General features: G+C 39.7%; 1 protein-coding gene across 5 annotated transcripts in view; it reads right to left on the bottom strand.

Annotated features, from left to right (window-relative positions):
- CLEC5A (C-type lectin domain containing 5A) overlaps positions 1 to 11,309 on the bottom strand; it is a 41,349-nt gene extending 30,040 nt beyond the window's left edge. For 2 of the 5 annotated variants that reach the window (XM_049094882.1, XM_035700109.2), the window contains exons 1-6: positions 11,091 to 11,308; positions 10,501 to 10,599; positions 9,617 to 9,676; positions 8,125 to 8,184; positions 7,674 to 7,810; positions 4,302 to 4,405 (exon numbers count right to left, since the gene is read on the bottom strand). In XM_049094882.1, the coding sequence (XP_048950839.1) occupies positions 4,302 to 4,405; positions 7,674 to 7,810; positions 8,125 to 8,184; positions 9,617 to 9,676; positions 10,501 to 10,579 (440 nt within the window). In that variant the 5' untranslated portion in view covers positions 10,580 to 10,599; positions 11,091 to 11,308. Of the gene's footprint in view, positions 1 to 2,458; positions 3,151 to 4,301; positions 4,406 to 7,673; positions 7,811 to 8,124; positions 8,185 to 9,616; positions 9,677 to 10,500; positions 10,600 to 11,090 lie in introns of those variants that run through there. The other 3 variants (XM_035700111.2, XM_035700112.2, XM_035700110.2) reach the window with 3 other exon arrangements.
- Positions 11,310 to 15,128: the final 3,819 nt, after the last annotated feature.

Genomic DNA, 15,128 nt, shown 5'->3' with positions numbered 1-15,128 from the left:
CTATATTGTAAATGAGTAAACAGAAATTCTGAGAAATTAAGTGGCTTTCCTACATTCAGCTTTTAGCTATTGAAGAGCTCCTTCTTGGATAAAGATCTCAACTTCAAATCTTCCACAAAGTGCTTCCCCTATTGTTCATGGCTACTGAGGGACATAGTGGGAATTTTACTTAATATACACAAGAATTTTGTGAGGAGGGGTTACTGCCTCATTTTATAAGTAATGAAATTAAGGAACAGAAAGAGTAAGAAGTCTGTACAGATTTATATCACATATTGGAAGCAAAGCCAAACATTCTAATCCATGGTTTACTAAATTTCCATTGCATTAAAAAAAAAAATACCACTGCTGCCCAATAAGGTCACATTTATCTATGCTCTTCAGGATCCAACAACACCTGTACTCCCCAGTAATGAATTTAAAACCGAAGGGTCCATATTCCCTATATGCTACTTACCCCCACCTCAGCCCACTGGGCCTCTTTTAGAACTTTCATAGAAGTATGTCCTCATCTTGGGGAAAATTTGGGCTGTCTACTAGGGAAATTACTACATGTCTACATTTCCTGACTTTGGAAGTCTGAAATTTATTCTGTCACAAAACAAGAAGTATGGCAACCACAATTCTCCCTTCTCAAAACAGAACAGTTGGGGTTTTCTTTCTGTTGTCTGGATTCTGGGGCTTACACTTGGTGTATAATTCTGTTTATTTTTTTATCAACCATAGTCTCAGCCTCTCGCCACTCCTCAACTGCAGCATTTATTCTTTGCTAACACCACATCTGCTCCACCCCAAACAAATTATTTCTGGTAACTTCCTTCAAACAACTTCTAACACTTAATATATTACCTCATTAGCCACGCCAATTGGACAAAAATTATGAGACCTAGGAATATAGAAACAGAACCTAGTATTGTAACTAAAAATTAAACATTAATTTTCTTTGACACACATCTGATGATATACATAGTCATTGTGGTATGTTGTCATTAGACACAAATGGTGAACAGTTTACTTAGGTGACTATAATTTCTATTAGTTTTACTACAGTCTTCTCTTATGGTTTAATTCTTGTTACTCCAAACACAGAGGCATGTCACTTTTACTTTCCATTTACTGAAGAGAGTATGAAGTTGATGTTTTGTTGCAAGTGCAGAGAATTGCCAGGATGCCCCCAAGACTTTTTTGCTTTTTTCTTGCCTTTCTTCCAGTATGGCCAAATGAACTCTGCTTCCTCTTGCATATGATTGCCACTTGTCCCTGGTGTTCCCTCTCTACTCTCGCTACTGTAGTCTACTTCTTGCCTACACCCTATGTTTCCTTGAGCAGTCCTCTTCTGTTTTACTCCTTGGTCAACTGGACCAGTTCTGGGTTGGTGTGATGCCAATCAGTACAAGGCTATAACATCTTTGGGTCATGAGGCTATACCTGGTAGCAGGGTCTCTCTAAACTGCAGGTAGGAGTATCTTGTGATCACTGGGGGACAGGAGACTCCTATAAATTCTTAAAATACGCTTAAAAAAGCATGGTCAGGTAATAAAAACCCACTAAAATGGAGATTCAGGTCAAGACCAGGAATGTTTAAGCTTGAGTGTCAATTCAGGGCTTTGTAGAAAAATATTGATAAAAAAAAAAGAAAAATATTGATCAATTTGCTTGGTCATCTTGGCTGTCTGGTTTCTTTCTTTCTTTCTTTCTTTCTTTCTTTCTTTCTTTCTTTCTTTCTTTCTTTTTCTTTCCTTCTTCTTCTTAAGGATTTTATTTATTCATGAGAGACACACAGAGAGAGGCAGAGACATAGGCAGAGGGAGAAGCAGGTTCCCTGTGGGGAGCCTGATGTGGGACTCGATCCCAGGACCCTGGAATCATGCCCTGAGCCAAAGGCAGACGCCCAGCCACTGAGCAACCCAGGCTTCTCTGTCTGGTTATTTTCAAAGGGATTTCCTGGAAGATTCCTGTCCTGGCTGGACCCCTCTCCATTCCTGTGAACAATGCTATCTCTGCTCTAAGCTTGGCTCCAGGCCTGGCCTCAATTCAGCCTGAGGAGGACTCTGCTATCCCACTTGGAGTGTAGGTCGGGAGCATGTGAACAAGGATCTCTTAGGAACAGAGATGAGGTCAGGGAGCTGAGTTTATCTCTCTTCTATCCCTGCTATTCTAAATAATGTTTTCACCTATTGAGTCTGCAGTTTCTCCCCAGTAGTAGAGGCATATGTTCTGAGGATAAAACGGACCCTGGCAACAGCCTAAACCCTGTTGATCAGTCAGAAATACTCAGTTCTGTGGAAACAGACCTTGCCATTGTATTAACTGAGTTGTCTCCATAAAATGACCCTGTCTCCTGAGCTAGCACCTAATCCCCCAGAGCAGAAGATCATTTCCCTACATGGGCAAGGACCTCTCCTAGTAGATAGATGGAGAAAGGAGTCATTGACAGATGCCTGGTACATATCTTTTTTTTTTTTAATTTATTTTTTATTGGTGTTCAATTTACTAACATACAGAATAACACCCAGTGCCCGTCACCCATTCACTCCCACCCCCCGCCCTCCTCCCCTTCCACCACCCCTAGTTCGTTTCCCAGAGTTAGCAGTCTTTACGTTCTGTCTCCCTTTCTGATATTTCCCACACATTTCTTCTCCCTTCCCTTTTATTCCCTTTCACTATTATTTATATTCCCCAAATGAATGAGAACATATAATGTTTGTCCTTCTACGACTGACTTATTTCACTCAGCATAATACCCTGGTACATATCTAAAAAAAGTCACAGGTGTGACGCTCACAGGAAGTGGAGTCTCAGGGGATTTGCTGGCCTAGAATGGGGAGTTTGCCTCTATTGTGTGTATGTGAGTCTATTTGTGGAGGGGCTGGAGCACTAGCCCCAAGGATGAGTTAGGGAGCTCTGTTAGTGACCTGTGGAGACTGACACACTAATTTGATGCTCTGTGTGTCCTGGACCAATCCTAATTATATTCTTTTGCTTTCTCCATAAGTGTATTTGTTGTTCTTGTCAGAGGCCACAGAGAACTGCAATCATTTGGCCTCCTTCTCACAGATCCAGCGGAAGTTGACATCACAAGGTGCAGCATCATATGTATTTGTTAGGCCAATGGTCACACAGTTGAAGTTCTGATGCTGATTGGTAATGCTAAATGGGAGAGAAAGTGTGGTGAAGGCCCATCATTTCAGTCCTGCTTTTTACTGATCCTCGTCCCCAAATCCAGCTCCACACTCGCCCTTTCCTGTGAGCTCTCCTGTGAGTGTTTGTGGACTCACAGTCTTGGACTAACTCACTCTTGTACTTGGTTAGAAATACCACATCTATCTTTTGCTCTCAGAAATAATGTTTTAATACTGTATGCACTACATTCACAGCAGGAGGGCCAGGAGGAGGAGGAAAGAGGAACCAGCTGGCTTTAGAAGAAAGTGTACTGACTTTCTACCACTTTTTCTGTCATTCAATCTGACTGGAAAGAGTCGGGTTTCATGGAAAGATCATTACTTTTGTAGTCGAGTGCATGTGGAATTAAAATGTGGCTCTTCCATTTCCCAGCTTGGTGATAATCAGTACATTTTTAAGCCTCTCATCCTCAATTCAACTGTTAAATGGAGATTAATAAAAGCATTTTCTACAGCTTCTTTGTGAATACTTTAGGAAATGACATGAGTAAGCACTTAGCAAGTGACTAGCATTTAGTAGACATTGAATGAATCTTAATTTCCTCTTTCTGTGAGAAGCCCCAGTTATAGATTGGGGAACTGACTTACATTCTGTCTGACAACATCTTGATACATACACCAGGAATGTCATGTTCTCCACCAATGCTCATGTCCATGGAATGACACATAGAAGATATCTCTTGGGAGTTAAAGCTCATAGTTTTATGGCACAGACGTTTGCTAATAAGAACTTTAAAAAATAACCTTTATTTATATAAAGAAGACCCATCTGGGGAATTTATAAGAACTTAGTAATAAAGTATGGTCTGTGGGTTAAATGAGACTTATGAGATACATCAAACAAATGGAATGTAGATGGATTTGTTTGGATTTTGATTTAAACAAAATAACTCATTGTATGAATAAATACCCTTCTACTTACAAATGTTTGATATTTTTCTTTATAAAAGTTTACAAAAAAATGTGTCTCTCGAAATAGATGGGTGGAAGTAAGGAGAGGAATAAAACAAAAAACTAAGTCTCAGCCTTTGTGTTATTCCAGGACAAACCCACTGAATCTCAGGTCAGGTTTCTTTAGGCGACTAAGATTCTCAGAAAAAATGTGAGATATTCACATACTTGCCATTGAACACGGAGTTGTCTATCCAATGCCATCTGTTCTTTTCTTGCTGGTATAAGCCAATAAAATACTTCTCAGCACCAGTTTTGTCCTGGAGAAATTTCTAGAAGTTAACCAAAAATAAACAGTTCAACAAAAAAGGTGTTTTTTTTTTTTTTTTCTTTCTTTTTTTTTCTGCAGTCTCCCTTTGCCAACAGGCCCTAATTATATCTGATTCTGGGAACAAGAAAGTCTGGTAAGAGACTCTGGATCTGGCTATAGCTGCCACTCACATAACCCCTAGAGTTGTTTTCAGTAGATACGGAGCGCCAGGATCACCTGGAGGTCTTGTTAAAACACTGCTTGCTGGGCTTCTGGTTCAGTAGGTCGGGTGTAGGGGACCAAGAGTTTACATTCCCAACAAATTCTCAGGGATCACACTTGAAAAATGAAGAGGAAGGATACTGTATGATCTAAAAGAGGGCAATTTGAAATATTTCTTTTTTTATTTGGAATGCCTCTCTGCATAGAAGTATTTCATTGCCAGAAATTTTACATTCCAAATGAGGTTGGATCAAGTGAACTTCTTCAATAGTTAGCAAGGGAATACAGTTAGGGAGTTTTAAAAGTGTGTTGAGAAATAATCAGTGTTTTTTGAGTATTTGCTAAATTGACACAAATCCATGTTATCATAGTTTCTTTATTAAACTCATGAATCACAAATCATTCCAACTAGAAGTCTGGGAGTCCTTGGGCTCTTCCCTGTACTTTTCACATACCTCCTATAATCAATAGGTATCCAAATTCACTTGGATATTCCCTCCATACCCAGAGTTGTTGCCTTTATTCCTCCTTTTCCAATATTCTCCTTCCCCCAAATACCTCATTTCATTATTCTTTAAAATTATTGTCTCGTTTAACAAAGATTTCTTGAATGTCTGGTGAGCTGTGGTCCAAGGCAGGGGATATGAAAGCAAATTAGTGTCTCCTTAAAGAAATTATGATCTAAAACAAGGGTTGGCAAACTATAGCCAGTGGACAAAATCCAGACTTTAGCCTGTTTTTGTAAATAAGGTTTTAAGGAAACACATGCAGGCCCATTTTTACATGTCATCTATGGTAATTTTGAGCCACAAGGGCAGCATTAAGTGGTTGTGATAGAGACCTTATGACCCAACATACATAAAACATATACTATATGACCATTTAAGAAAAATTTGCTGACCCATGGTTTAAAGTACAGGTTCTTAACCCTTAACTCTTGCACGAAGTCATGTATGATTACCAAGGGGATCCCTGAGGCTGTTGGAAATTTATTCAAACTATCATGCCAATATGTTGTTTCTGGGATTCTATAGATTTCTGGAGATTTCTATAGATTTTATCACCATTTTAAAATGTCAGTGATTCCAACATGGTGAAAATCCACAAGTCTAATAAGAGAAGATAGAGGAGTTAACCAGCATGGCAACGAGGTGTCCCAGGTGGAATGCTAGGGAATATGTACTAGATAGAGCATAGGCAGAAAGGAAGAAGTGATCAATTCTACATGGATTTGGGGTTTTTCTAGAAAGACTGTAGATGAAGTGATCCTGGAGATGGACTCTGAGAGATAGCTGTTTGTCAGGAAAACACAAGGGGACGGCATGGGTCAGGACTGGACTTTCTGGAGTGGAGAGATTTGGATCACAGGTAGTTTGCTGAGCAGTCTGGGGCATTTTGAGGGACTGCAAGCTGCTTAATGTGGTTGTGCAGAGGTAGAAGGGAGGTGAGTGGAGAGATAAGACTGGCAAGAAGGCGGATGCTAGACTGTATAATGCTGGAGAAACCAGACTTTAACCCACTTTAATTTGGAAAATGGCACAGACAGTTTAGAGTTTTAGAGATGTTATTGTGTGGATTCTATGGAGGATAGGTAAGAAGGGGCAAAATCAGGGGCAAAGAGATGAGTTAGAAGAATTTGGAAGAAATCCAGGTGAGATATGAAAAATTTGCTGTGGGGAGAGAGGAAAAGACTTCATTAGCAGCTAATTTAGGGGAGAAGAGAAGAGGTAAAGTCTCAGAAAACCATCGCATCCAATCTTGGGTGGAATGACTGCTCACCAATACTTGGAATATAAAAGGAGAAACCAGTTGAGGCAAATATAATTTGGCTCAATTTTGAACATGGTGAATTTTTGGTGCTTTTGAAACATCAAAGTAGATTTTGATATTCTGTTTGGTCCAGAGAAGACTCACTGGGGATACCGACTTGAGATCACTAGCAAACCATTGGTGTGATGAGCTTTTAATGGAGAATGCCAACAAAGACACTTGAGATGCACCAGAACTTGAGGGTTGAGTAGAGGAAGAGGCTGTAAACTTCCTCTCTCAAACCTCTTATTCCTCTCTTCTTTTCTCCCTCCCAACCCTCCTGCCATTTTACTCCTGGCTTTCTACTGTAAGGCATTTCCCCTTTCCATCTGTGTACTCAGCCTCAGAGGATCTGTAGCATCCTGACCCTTGCTCTTTGTTGGACACCTGTTACCAAAATTCAGGAAGGGCCCTTTTATGAATTCTCCTCAACCACAGGAGGACTTTATAGAGTAGGAGTGAAAGATGGAGGGCAGAGAAGCTGGCGTACAGTATCTCCCACATGCCTAGCACTCAGCATATGCTTAGGATTTGAAGGAGAGGCAACTATAAACTTAAATAACTTATGATCTAAAATTGATTAGAGTGTGGGTTTTAGAGCTAGTAAGATCTCAATTCAATTCCGCCCTGTCACTTAAAAGGTATATGACCTTCTAAGGTCAAATTATTATTTTGTGCCCTAGCTTCCTCATATATAAGATATGGATAATAAAACCTCCTCAGAATCGTTAGGAGGATAAAAAGAAATAGTAAAATAAAGGATTTTGCATTGTGTTAACCATCTTTATTATCATAATTATACACTGCAATCCCAATTCTATGACCTGATTCTTTGGTGTTCATATGGCTAATTTTGTTAATTTGCATCTTCCTTATTTATGAGGCTGACTTGCATGATACATTAAGAGCTCACGTATATGAAGTATTCTATAAGTTTTAAGCAACTCTTAAACACATTTGGGGTTATTCCCTGCACTTTAAATATCCTGGCCCATCCTCAGGATACCAGTGCACCACTAAGCCTCATGGGAGACACCAAAAGTGTGGATTTCCCTCACTCAGGATGATCTGAGGAATATACCCCACTGCTACTGAGAAGAGTCTCTCACCTTCAGATTCAGAGCAAGGAGCTGGGACTCTCAGCCAGCCACCTCCCCATTCTTCACCTCTACCCTGCCCCTGTCCACTAATCAAGTTGCCCCACCATCTACACCTGCTGTAGGGTGGGCTGCTTTACTGCATCATCCCAGTGCTCTCACCAGTTTTTCTGGTGTGTCGACAATGGCCAAAGTGGATGCTTCTCTTTTGCAAAAGTCCCTGCTTTTGTTCCAAGACAGTTCAAAAGGGGACAACCAAAAGCATCTTCTTTGAAGAAAATACCACGTCCTGGAGCAAGCTAAATAAATCCAAGAGAAGAGAGTATAGGATTAGTAGTTTGAAGTGTGAACCGTGGAACTGAGTCAAACCATAGTGAGGCTTGAGTTTCTTTATAGCAGTCATATCAATGTAAATCATTTTTAATCCCGAAAGAAATCCCGTGCAGTCTAGTCTGAGTTTTCCTGTGGACAGACTGAAGGGGATGAATTAGAAGGTCTTTATGTCCCCTTTGGGCAAGAAAGTTCCATGAGAAAGGAGGCAATGGGTAAAGTGCCTAAGAATTCAGCACATAAAGACCTGGGATGGAGAGGAGAGTATGATCATGCAATTTACCTGTTCTAGAACTCTCTGTGGGAACTGAACTGACATCACTGCTCCCAAAAGTCGGTGACACTGAAACAGAAGCAAAGGACCTGGGATATTGGCAGACACAGAGGGAGGTGAACATCTAGAAATTTCCTATGGACAGAGAAGAGTCCATTTGTTTCTTTAAATATAAATAAGGGAGTTGATAGGCCTCTAAGAAGCCTCATTTTTCCTAGGAGCACTGTCTGGCCAAATGGACCCTGCAGTGGCTTTGGAAGCTGGTGAAACCCCTTCTTTGGTGCCCAGTTATTTGTCCTGTGTGGCTGAGGACCACTTTAGTTTACCCAGACACCACATCAGCTACTTCCAATGACAGGAATGAAACATACCAGTTAGTATTCACTCTTTATTTCAGTTCCCAGTTCAAAGGTTCTTTGTAATATAAAATAACCTGGTTTTTAGGAGAAGCCATGTGGGGATTATAACTAAACAGAACTCCATAAATAAATATTTCATGAATTGCTTCCATATAGCTCACTGTACTGGGAGCCTCAGTTGATAACAAAGTTGAACAAGAAATTATCTCTCTCTTCAAGATGTATGTAGCAATAAATGTTTTAAGATGAAGTGAGAGGGAGGTCCTTGGATAAGCTTTAAGAGGAGGAAGGTTTAATCAGGAGAGCCACATCTCAATCATCACTTTATGCCCCTTGACTTCTGGCATGGGGCCTTGTGCTTCATAGGAGATGGCTGACTGATAGCTCCTGTTCTTATTCTTCTATTGTTGGTCAGCAGAGCACTTGGAACACAAAAAAGTGCTGAATACAATCTTTGAGTTTTACTGTGGGACACAGGTTGGGGTTTTTTGTTTTGTTCTGGTTTGGTTTTGGGGATTTTTTTTCTTGTATAACAATTCCTTTAGGTGTACAACATGTCAGAGTTTATAAAGTCCTTTCCTATGACATTACAGTGATTATATACCAATCATCCTCATACCCAGAAGAAAAATCAAGGATCAAAAATTTTGATCAGCTTAGTCTGGGTTTCCTATCTATAAAAACAAGGGAATTAATTAGAAGATCTTTTTTCTTTTTTTAAATCTCTGAGTGTACTGCATTTATTTTTCCCACTTTATTGAGATATAATTGGCTTAAAACATTGTGTAAGTTTCAGGCATACGAGGTGATGATTTGATTCATGTATATGTTGCAAAATTATTAACCACAGTAAGGTTAGTTCTAATCTCCATCACCTCACATAATTACCTCTTTTTTTTTTTTTTGGAGTGAGAACATTTAAGATCTACTCTCTTAGCATCTTTCAAGTAGTGTATAATAGAGTATTAACTATAGTCACCATGCGGTACGTCAGGTCCCAGAACTTATTCCTCTTATAGCATATCTTTATGGACCCTCCCTGCAAATGAATTTCTTGAGAAAGGAAGCCTTGAGAAAGGTCTGTAAGAAGTCTGCACACATGAACTGAGAGGGTCAGAGGAGATCATTATCATGTACATTACCTCTTCCATAGATCTCAGTGGGAAGGAGGCTGTCTTCACTTCCGCCAAAAATCTGTGGGACTACAAAGAGAATCAACTGTTGGCTCAGCCCCAAAGGTGGCGGTAGGATGAATATAACAAACTACCCCCCCCCCCCCCCCGCCCCGCCGGGGCTGCTGGGGCACCATGACTCTTACTGTGAGATCTGGAGCTCTCTGACTCAGGTCACCAAAGGATGCATAGATGGGATTTTTTTGCAAATGTGTTTACTTATTCATATTCATATTTCGTTCCTGCTCTTTTATATGGCACTCATTGTGTCTTCAGTTTGGGTCAAAGGGAAGATGCCTCTTACCTAACTGCTGTCTTTTACTCACATTTCCTTCCTCATTTATGTTCCCCACTGGTTCCTGGGGCTGGAAAAGATTCTTGCAGCTATGGAAAAACCCTTTCCTATGAGGCCTCTTCTAAGCATCTGGATGAAAGTTTCTGTGGACATAGAGGGAAATTTCTCTCCCAGTAAAATCCCATTACCTCATCATGCTGCTCTTCAGCCTTATCATTGGGTTGAACTGGCACTGATTTTCAAGTTTGAGCAACAGTAACAAGCTGATGAGTATTTCACCTCAGATTGCCCAGCTAACACTGCAGTGGCAAAACCTTCATGTGGTGTTCTAACCATCAGATGCTGGCCAGTTCTGTATCTCCAAGGAAGACCGAGGAACCTGGCCCATGGTGTGTATCGGGGAGTGAGAAGAGTATCGTCAGTTGCCCCTACACTGGGTTGTTGCCCTAAGGTGGAAAGACTTAAGCATGTAGCCTTTATAGTCAACTTTGCATTCTGAGAGGAAAGTCAAAGAATAAGAGAGAATGTGGTTGGGATAAGAGGTTGCTCAAATACTCACAATAAAGCAGAAATAAGGTCATCCCAACAATTTTAAGCACCACTATGGTAAGTACAGAGATGATCATGTGCCAGTTCATGATGGAGGAGCTGAGGAGACCTGTGGGGATTAGAGCACAGTCCACTTTTAGGATCTGGGAGAAAAGAAAGGCTTCTTTCAGCAGGACACATGCCTTTCTCAGAGCACCCCTGGAGGGCTTGGAAGGCAGGTGTGCCATTGACAGCTAGCTTTAAGAATGAGATCCAACCCATGCCTAGAAGACACACAGGATCTTGTACTGATTGGGAGCCTTTGAACTTGGCATGGTACCTCTCCTTCACCCATATCTTAGCTCTAGATTTTAGCCCTCTCTAACTATGGCCTCCTAAACTCTGTCTAATGGAGTAAATCCTCTCCTGGACTTTGAGAACCCTTAGCTTTGAAATGACCTTGTTCTCTAGGAACTTCTCTGTGGTATTGGCCATACTGACTTCAATTGTCAGAAGTCTCAGTCTCCAAAAGACTATGCCAGGACTCTGACAGACAAGACAGGTGTCTTTTGGCATTGGAAAATCTGTCAACAATTGTACAGTGAAGACAAACAGACTCACCTGCTCTCTCTTGGGAAGGCTGGCCTAGTTTTCAGGTGAGGGTCTTCTCGGTGGCCTTATGTTTGGTGTGGGGGGCAGAGGCACCTTCAGAGAATATGGTCTTCTGTTCAAGCACTGCCCTTCTTTCTTTACACAGTCTCTCTATCTTGGCAGCATCCCTGAGTAAAGGCCTCTTCCTGTTCAGTGTTCTTGGCAATGGGAGTGGGTGGCGCAAGGAGGGGAAGGGAGTTTATAGCCTCTGCAAGAGGAAGCTTCCTACCAGAGGGTTTCTAATACAGGGGAACATTTTTTTTAAAGATTTATTTATTTATTTATTTATTTATTTATTTATTTATTTATTTATTTATTTGAGAGAGAGAGTAAGAGAGAGAGTAAATAAAAAAAAAATGCACAAGGTTTGGAGGAATGGTGGAAGTTGAAGAACAAGTAAGGCTGGGGCCCTTAAGCTGACCATCGGCTTTCTCTGACACCTCTCCTCATCTAGGTCTGGGTTTGGTCCCTTATGTCTATGCTCTTACAGTACCCATGTATATTTCAATTATGCTGTCTTTTTTTATTTAATTTCTTTTTCCTTGTTGATCTCGATTAGCTCATTGAAGCAAGAGGTATCTTTTACTGCTGTATCCCAATGCCCTGTATAAGTCCTCATACTTAAATACTCAGAATATCTATCAAATAAATGAATTGTATCTTCTGGAATAGGGACTCCCTGAAAGACCAGATCTTGACTTCTTGTTTGCTAATGTATCCCTTTGTGCCTAGAAAACTCCTTGGCACATGGGAGGTCCTCAATAAATATTTCTAACAGGAAAAAATAAAAACAAAAGAAATGCAGTGGGAAGGACAGGTAGTAAAATGTTAACAAATAGAGAATCTGGGTGAAGGGTACCTGGAAATTATTTGTACTTTCCTTGCAACCTTCCTGCATTTCTGAAATTATGTCAAAATTAAAATTTTAAGACAAGAAATCCACCTGAAGTTACTAATATTAGAGAGCAGGTCCTCCTATGCCCCATCTGTTCTATTCCATGTCATACAACTCTGCACAGTACCCTCTGTCATGGACTTCTCCTCTCCAGCCCCAGCTCACCTTCTAGACTATGTGCCATGTGAAGATGGGGACCATGCAGTATTTCTTGAGTATGACACTCTGCTAGATACAGGAGTGAAGTGAGGGTGAATAGTCTTATTATCAAGGAATTTCTACTGCATGTTAAATTTGAAGTTTTCCTTTTATTATATTTCCCTAATATAAAAGCTACATGTGCTCAGTATAAAAAATGGCTAGAAAATATTTTCAGGGAAAATTGAAAAAACAAAAAAGTTCATATAAGTTCACACGTTTAGCTATAGTCACTGTTAACATCTCTGGGTGTATATTCTTTCTAAATGAGTAGGTAGTAGACAGATAGATGATAGATACTGTATGAAAAATGAGATCATATTGCATATGTTGTTTTGTAATCCATACACCAGAAATTAAACTAGTACTATATAAAAATACTTCTGTGTTAAAATATAGATTTGGTAATGTATTATTTTTATTTATTTTTAAGTAATCTCTACACCCAACATGAGGCTGGAACCATGATCCCCTGAGATTAAGAGTTCCATGCTCCACTGACTGAGCCAGCCAGCTTCCCTGGAAATGTATTATTTAATATACATATAGTATTTGAGTGTAAACGTAATATAATTTACTTAGTAATTGACAACTGTGTCTGGAAAAATTAAGGGGCTCCTGGGTGGCTCAGTTGGTTAAGCATCTGACTCTTGATTCTGGCTCAGGTCATGATCTCAGGATTGTGAGACTGAGCCCTTAAGATTCTCTCCCTTTCCTTCTTTCCTCCACCCCTGGGCCTGCTTCCTCTTTCTCTCAAAAAAGAAAAAGAAAAAGAGAAAAAGAGAAAAAGAAAAACAAAACAATTGACAATTGTGATTCTTCTGGAAAAGTATAGTGGATAAGAACAAAATTTTTAAGTTAGTCCTGGGTTTGGTTACTGCTTCTGCCATTCACTAGCTGGATGTCATTAACTAAGTTCCTTAATCTCTTTAAGCTTCCATTTCTTTATCTAATAATAGAGTAATTGTAGTAAATGCTACATACGATTGTTGTGAGAATTAGCAAGGTAATGCTTATAATTTTATCAGCATGATACCTGTCACCTTGTTATAAATTCTTAGTACTTTAGTGATTTTCTCACATGCTCAATGTACAGAGAACACTCAAGTACAAGCATCTCCATACACAGCCTAAATAATTTCCTTAGACTAACTTCTCTGCAGCTTAAGTGCTGGATCACAAGACATGGACATTTTGAGAGTTTTGAAATATTAAAATTGCCTCTTATGTACTTGGAGAGTCTTCTAAGCTGTGTGTGTGTGTGTGTGTGTGTGTTGTTGTTGTTGTTGTTGTTGTTGCTGTTGTTTTTAATCTGATCAAACCTGATTTTCTCTGGTCACAGTGTAATTACTTGGAGACCCTGGGTAGCTATCCAGAAGGACTCCACATGTTTATTGGACCCCAGTTATGCTCACCATGTCACTATTCTAGGCAGTGTAGGTTTCAGAGACTTGACTTGTTACGTAGGAGCAGTCTGATTATTTAAGAGACTTGCTGATGAACTTTATCAATAAAATTAATACACTTTAGTGTCAGATGAATTTTCTACTACAACAAAGCATAAAATCTTTCAAGTAACACCAGAAGGGGAGAAAATGTTATAATACAAAGGAATGTCTGCAGAGGATTTGGGGGAAGCCTTCTGACTGACACAACATGGGACAGTTCTGTCTCTTGTGAAGAAATCTAAAGAAAGATCCAAATTCTTTTTCAAGGCGTTTGGAGTCCAGTGATTTCTTTAAACTTGACAACATCAGAAAAATTGCTATAGAATCAGAAGTCTGCGGTGGCCAATAAAAGTGCCACTGAAAGGTTACCAAAGAAGAAGTCAACAGCATTTGGAGTCCACAGCCCATTGCTTTGGGAAAAACATCAGGAAGGACCTTCTAGCTGCATGGTTATAAGGAATGTACCCATATATTGTTCTTTGAAAAAAGATGAGATCACTATAATCCTCATTTAGATGTTATAGGCTGAGGAATAAGACTCTCTGCTTAGTGAGTTAAATTGTACATTTCTTCTCCAGACTAAGCCATAAAAATACAGGAGAAAGTCTTTTTTAAGGAGAAAAATTGAGTTTAATGGATATAGAGTTTCAGTTTTACAAGATGAAAAGAGCTATGGTGATGGATGGTGGGGATGGTTACACAGCATTGTGAGTGCACTTACAAATGGTCAAGATGGAGAATTTTATGTATATTTTCCCACAATAAAACATTTTTTAAAAAGAGAAAAAAAAGATCTGACTTTGGTAATCTTCACATGATATTAAAATGAAAATGCAGTCTTTAGCACGTATATTCTGCAATGTAATAATTGTCTTACTAAGACAATGGAATTTGCTGTAAACTCTAATTGCCAGAGTTCAGGGCAATAGAAAACCATGCCCACACCTGTTCTTAGAAAAAAATTTAAAGGATACACAGTATATAGCTAAACAAGGCTCTTCTGGGTATATTGTGGGTGTGCTATAGGGAAAACAGCGTGTGTGTGTGCGTGTGTGTGTGTGTGTGTAAGAGAGAGAGAGAGAAGAGAATTGAAATGGACAGTTATTAAGAACTCTTCCAAGGGAGAGCAAAAATAGGAGTCATAGAGTTTCCCTTCACTCAGCTTCTAGGATCAACTATTAAAGCTGGCAAGTATGGCACCAAACAGATGGACTACCTGTTTTCAAAATCTACACCCTGTGGTGACAATGCAGCAAAAATACCAATGACAGTAGGAACTGTGACTGGCTACCTTGGATTGATAAGCAACCATAGATATCATGGGGTGGTATCTAGGAAGGAAACCTAGAAGAAGGGGCTCTTATGATTCATTGCTTGCTGTTTTAGAGTGGTATCAATATGACTGTTTACCAAAATAACTATATTTTATACATCACACAGAGAAAGATAAATTCTGTCTCTTGAGCT

This window comes from Canis lupus, chromosome 16 (genome assembly GCF_003254725.2).
Source record: "Canis lupus dingo isolate Sandy chromosome 16, ASM325472v2, whole genome shotgun sequence".
NCBI lineage: Eukaryota > Metazoa > Chordata > Mammalia > Carnivora > Canidae > Canis > Canis lupus.
This window is presented reverse-complemented; position numbering and strand designations above follow the sequence as displayed.